At 38.6% G+C, this 6,462-nt stretch overlaps 1 protein-coding gene across 3 annotated transcripts in view; it reads right to left on the reverse strand.

Moving 5' to 3' along the window:
* The window catches only part of LOC139969192 (cadherin-87A-like), a 47,278-nt gene extending 43,418 nt beyond the window's left edge, over nucleotides 1-3,860 (reverse strand). The window contains exons 1-3 of one of the 3 annotated variants that reach the window (XM_071974067.1): nucleotides 3,675-3,860; nucleotides 2,605-2,778; nucleotides 1,019-1,075 (exon numbers count right to left, since the gene is read on the reverse strand). Coding sequence is in view for 2 of the 3 variants with exons in the window: in XM_071974066.1 (XP_071830167.1) it covers nucleotides 374-437 (64 nt within the window). In the remaining variant the exon portion in view is untranslated. Of the gene's footprint in view, nucleotides 1-373; nucleotides 653-1,018; nucleotides 1,076-2,604; nucleotides 2,779-3,674 lie in introns of those variants that run through there. The other 2 variants (XM_071974066.1, XM_071974065.1) reach the window with 2 other exon arrangements.
* Between the last annotated feature and the right edge of the window lie 2,602 nt (nucleotides 3,861-6,462).

Here is a 6,462-nt window from a genome sequence, read left to right on the forward strand (position 1 = left end):
ACAGTTTTCACATGTTGCACTGCAGCAATGACAATAACAACAAAACAAGCTGTGTCAATGAAGATCAAGAACGGAATCATCATATATCAAAATCACATCTACACGTTTTGGTTCCTCAAAGTAGCCATCTTAATTGAATCATTTTCTAAACTGCATGCCTCAAATTTAGATGTTAGAATGCAAAGATAACCTTGACTACAATACCAAGATGGATATAATTTGTTTCATCATTTGCGCATTTACACTAGCACAATCTTGTAATTCGCTTTGCTTCCTACACAAATTAGCCTAGATCGAATTAGGCATTAACAAGTACACAATTTCCCAAGCCCCCACCTCCACCCCCAAAAAATATATATAAATATATACTCACATGTAACGCAATAAACAGCCAAAATACAGAGAATTGAAAAAATAGTCTTTTCCTGACCAGCCATATTTAGCTAGAATTTATATTCCAAAGTCACTGCTGCACAAAGTGTATTTCTCCTCAAAGGTAGCAGATGAAAGAAATAATTCTTCCCTTGCAGTTAAGTATTCGCCAAGCATACAGTTTCATGCATTGATGTATCCGTTTTATGTTCCACTTCTTCGTTACTCTTCATACGAATCACCAAATGAGTCAAGAATGTTCACGATTGGATATGCCTTTTTTTCACAATGTTGACTAAATGGGATGGACTTCAAACTTTGGAGCGATAGCCAAAGTGTTGTGAAAGCCGCCCATCTCATGGTACTTGATGTGGCAGTTCAAAGTGTGCAGTCTTACATAGATATCATCATCGTAAATAATTGAACTATACAAACACTTAGCCTCTTACTCTTGACAGTGAATAAAGTCAGTTAAAATAAAAACTATTTGATAAATGATTAGACAAATAAATGTACCATAGACATTGCTTTCCTTAGATTACAAACAGCAATATATAAATGCAGACTGTGCTGACAATGGATCCATCAACAGTACTGCTTCTATGAAGCAAGGTACACAATAGGAAGTGAAAAGTCAAATGTTCACCTTCAGACAAGTTTTCCACTTCTTGGAGAATTATCCAATGCAGTTCAGTCTTGCTATCTGGAAGAACAGTTTCATGATCAATATATATATATATATATATATACGTGAACTTTCTCTAAATTCTGTTTTCTTTCTGTTAAAAACCATTATCGTAAAGGAATTATAAATAGCCCTTAAATGTATTGTAGAATAAGCTAAGTGTTTATCACTGACTTTCTCAATTTCATGAATGCACCTTCCCTGGAACAAAAGGCTCCCTGGAATGACATTATCATATTTTATATACATACATGTAGGCCTAATGTTCCTGTATACTACATGACTGTTTAGATATTTGGGTTTCCATGTGTAGAAACAGCTTGAATGTTCAGTTGGACTAGTTAACTCTTGCCCTTGGAATCCTTCCCAAATTCCTGTTTATATACGTAATTGTTTATCTAATTGGGTTTCCATAAATAGAAACAGCTTCAATGTACAGTAGGATTGGATAATTATTGCCCTTGGAATCCTTCCTGATTTCCTGTATAAACATAACTATTTAGCTAACTGGGTTTCCATGTGTAGAAACAGCTTGAATGTACAGTTGGGCTGGATCATTATTGCCCTTGGAATCCTTCCCAAATTTCCTGTATATACATAACTGTTTAGCTAATTGGGTTTCCATGCATAGAAACAGCTTGAATGTACAGTTGGGCTGGATCATTATTGCCCTTGGAATCCTTCCTGAATTCCTGTATATACCTAACTGTTTAGCTAATTGGGTTTCCATGTGTAGAAACAGCTTGAATGTACAGTTTGGCTGGATCATTATTGCCCTTGGAATCCTTCCTGAATTCCTGTATACTACATGACTGTTTAGATATTTGGGTTTCCATGTGTAGAAACAGTTTGAATGTACAGTAAGGCTGTGATCATTATTGCCCTTGGAATCCTTCCTGAATTCCTGTATATACCTAACTGTTTAGCTAATTGGGTTTCCATGCATAGAAACAGCTTGAATGTACAGTTGGGCTGGATCATTATTGCCCTTGGAATCCTTCCTGAATTCCTGTATACTACATGACTGTTTAGATATTTGGGTTTCCATGTGTAGAAACAGCTTGAATGTACAGTAAGGCTGTGATCATTATTGCCCTTAGAATCCTTCCTGAATTCCTGTATATACCTAACTGTTTAGCTAATTGGGTTTCCATGTGTAGAAACAGCTTCAATGTACAGTAGGACTGGAAAATTATTGCCCTTGGAATCCTTCCTGAATTCCTGTATACATACCTGTTTAGTTCCTTGGGTTTCCATGCATAGAAACAGCTTGAATGTACAGTTGGGCTGGATCATTATTGCCCTTGGAATCCTTCCCAAATTCCTGTATATACTTAACTGTTTAGCTAATTGGGTTTCCATTCATAGAAACAGTTTGAATGTACAGTAGGGCTGTGATCTTTGTTCTTCTTTTAAACATACTGTTTACAATTCAAACTTACAGGTAAAGGCAGCCTGTATTTTTGCATTTCTTACAGCTTGCAATTTACATTCAATCCATTCTTTTCAAATTTTTGTATGAAAAAATAAGATTTCCACTACATTACTTTGAAGTTCCTCTGTCTTGGTTTTGTCTCATTTTCAACCAAATGGTTGTGTTTGGAGGACGTATCCCCGAGACTTGAGCTGTTAACCAAATCATCCTTCAATAACCTCCTTTAAGCTGCGATCCCATGGTGTCAAAATGTGGTGATCAATATAACATCGTATCCTTGCATTTTCTGGAAAAAAAAGTTGGAAGTCATATTATTGTCAAATATTGCCTGAACACTGACAAACAGTTTATATCTTGGTAAAAGGTAAGCTTGTGCTTGAAACAAATGTTGTCTGAGTGTACAGTATGTATGCAAGACAGTGGTTCAACTGATTACATCAGATGAAAGCTACATATACTATAAACAAATTATTACAAAAAAACCCAGATATATGGACATGATTCCAAAAACTTGCATAAATACATAGCAGTAGGATTATATCCTCTACTTCAAATACATGCTCCCATACATCCAAACTATTTCAATGCACATTTTTGTTTTAAACAAATGTTAGATGTTTAGCCTACAACAAACATTTGAGAACCCAAAAACAATCATATAGACTTTTGTTCCCAATTCACGTTATGGACGAGCCCCTTTTAATAGCGGTTGTGGCTATTGACCCTATCATTGGGTGCTGGTGAGGAAGGGGTTAAAATGGGAGGGGTGTGTACCCATGATCTTGTAAATAAGACTTGATTAGAGAGGCCATTATTAATAATTGAAAGGATGCTTGGGTAAATGAGCAAGAGAACAATTAACCTATGGTTAATTCATTTTTCAGCTGATACTTTAGACAGTGGGATTGGGAAGTGGGAGTACAAGGTCTAAGCCTAGGTTAACATCGGATTGTAATATTCTCATTCATAACGATTTGCAATACATGCTTGTACAGATCATTTTAGGCTATAACTTTGGCTAATATACGCAACAAACACTAATAAAACCAGGGGTTGTTTAGCTCCCAGATTAGTCAGCCTAGGCCTGGGCCTAGCTTAGCCTAACGTGTACTAGCTACTACTAGTAAACTAGTGTCGTAAACTGAGGTTCCAAACAAATAGTGACCGGAAGCAGAAATCTACCGTCTGCACGGAACGTGATTCATTTTTCTCAGTGGGGTTAACGGTTCTAGATATCGTTGTTTCCTGGCGAGTAGCAGATAGAAGAGCGTGTGTTTTCAATTTCAGAACACTAATGGTCTTGACCCTCGATCTCGTCAGAAAATTCATTTCACCTGTAAAATTACGATCTCGCAATTTGTTTCCGCTGACATCTTTCTACGGTACGGTGTCATTATACACTTTCTCTATATTCAGATTCTGCCCTCAGCTTACATGGCTGTCATATGGGAGGCCAAACTTTGGGTCTATGAAAAAAGGGATTGTCATATGCGACTCGGGGCCCAATTTGACCCTCGAAAGATTTCAATCTGGTCTGCAGTAGATATATTGACCTACTTAATCGGTATGCGGGCCCTTAAAATATAAGGCATTCGATTGGCGATCCGGAACATGACCCAATCTAGGTATAATGATGGGGTTTCGATTCTCCGTGGACCTTTGATTGCTTCATCTAATTACGTAAGCAAGGTAAGCGTATATCTTTATTCAAATTTATTTTATGACTGCGCCCTCAGTTTTTTAAAAAACTTTTCAGACGGTTACCTAGCTAGCTATGCAAGGTAAATCGATAATCTGTTTGTTCTATTGAGGTGGAGTGACTTAGGACAGAGCGGTAAGATGTAGCGCATGGCTTTTACAAATAGTAAGGTAAATACGGAATGCTCTAGCTTGACATGGGCAGTGCAACCATATAAGACATTGTTCAGTGAGTGTTTATTATGTTCGTTTTGCTAAAGGATGAGTCGCCGACAAACCATATTATGTACACATGGCAAGTTTGGGCTAAATTTAAGAAAAACTCATAAGAGGTCACAAAGTATATATGAGGCTTACCACTGGCGGATCCAAGGGGGGCCAAGGGGGGCCATGCCCCCCCCCCCAAAGGTGAGCCAAAAAATGTTTCCGAACATCCGCTAAATCATATGATTGGAAATTTAAAAATCGAGAGGAATAGCAGTGGTAGACTAGTCTAAACCTTTTCGTTTTCTGGTTTAAAACTAAATGCAGAGCTCCCAACTGACCCGCAATTCGCGGGAATTAGACCCGCATTCTAACACCCAAACCCGCACAAGCGTCCGAAAAAAACCGCATTGTAATTGTCAAGTATACATAAAATAATTTGCATCAATTTTTGACTTAGCAACCATCATTTCTTTAGCATTTAGCATAATAGAGTATAAAACCTCCTTTACAGCATCATTTGAACCTCAAATTAGCCTATATTTCTTTTCATTGGGGCGAGCAGCGAACATTTTCATGCCACGGGAAAGAATGAATTATCACCTACTATTCAATTTATTGATGTTACACACACAAAAATTCATATTTCTCAGAAAATTTTGGGTGACAAAAGCCTTTCTAAGTGCCACCATTTTACATGTAGGCATCACCAGGATTCCAAAAATAATCAAAAGGGGAGGGGGACACCCCCTCCCCTTATACCCTTCCCCCAGGACGGCGATTCGTGGCATGGACCAGCATTTGCCTTCTCAAGAGTTGGGAGCTATGTAAATGTATGCATGGGCGGCGATCCTGGGGGGGGGGGAAGGGGGATATATCCCCCATGAAAATGGGTGGAGGGGATGTAATACACCATACCCCCCCCCACCAAATGCCAGGGATAAGAATATTTTCATGCCTACATTTATGTATCATCGTGAATGTACGGCTCTTTTTTAGCTTTATTTCTCGCCTACCATAAACGCAGTGCGATCTTTTCAAATAAACCGTCTTTATGAAGCAAGAATAGTTGACTGTAGGCTTCATTGGCCCTATAACAACAAAATGTATCATTGCGCCCACGGTATTGATATAGTACATATATGCACCCTCATAGTATTCATATAGGCCCTATAGTAGGCCTACACACGTACATGTTCCCTCGAACAGCTGAGAATCTCATGTTACCCGGGTAATGCTTAATACACGTTTCACCCGGATGCCCTAGCAATCGGTACCTAGGAATGTAACTATGTGTAATTGTGTATTGCATGTGTATAGGCCTATAATAGCCTGCATGGGGCCATTTTCTTCATCGAATAATATAAAAGAGCTCTCGAACATTCTAACGTAGCGCCTGAAACAAGATTGACAGGGGCAATTTTCCCAAAATAACACCCGAAATTTAAAAAAAAAAGTATTTTGGATCCTGATTATGAGATATTTCGGACATGATATCCCTATTTTAAAGTTGGGTATATGCCGCTTGGAAACCTTGGGAAGTGCCGTTTCCGGCCATCTAGAGGGTTTGTAAATCCCCAAATTTTCTTGTACGCTTCGCGCCAACCCATGGTGGCGCTACGCTTAGATAGTCAACAAGGTCATATCCCCCCCCCCCCCACTCGGAAGTACGGATCGCCGCCCATGAATGTATGAGCATGAGGATTTACAGTTTAACACAATTTTGCAGTTACAGGCTGGTTGTAAGAAATATATAACCTATGAGAAATAAAATTTCTTGAGAAAGATGATCCCAACTTTGTTTTATAAATAGTTTAGAAAATTACACCTGGAAAACATTTTTTTAGAAGTAAATTAACATCACCATTGTACACTTTTGTCGCACCAAATTGCATCTGAGGGCATTCAGCAATAGAACATTTTCCAAAGGGGAACCCCCTCCCCTTAGACCCCTCCCCATATCACTATAATGCCACTTTGGCCCCTCCCAAACAAAGGCCCTGGATCCGCCAGTGAGGCTTACTGTAACTTGATGAAATAAAATTGTTAATATCCCTTACAGTAGCTG

The sequence above is a fragment of the Apostichopus japonicus genome, chromosome 6 (assembly GCF_037975245.1).
Source record: "Apostichopus japonicus isolate 1M-3 chromosome 6, ASM3797524v1, whole genome shotgun sequence".
Lineage (NCBI taxonomy): Eukaryota > Metazoa > Echinodermata > Holothuroidea > Aspidochirotida > Stichopodidae > Apostichopus > Apostichopus japonicus.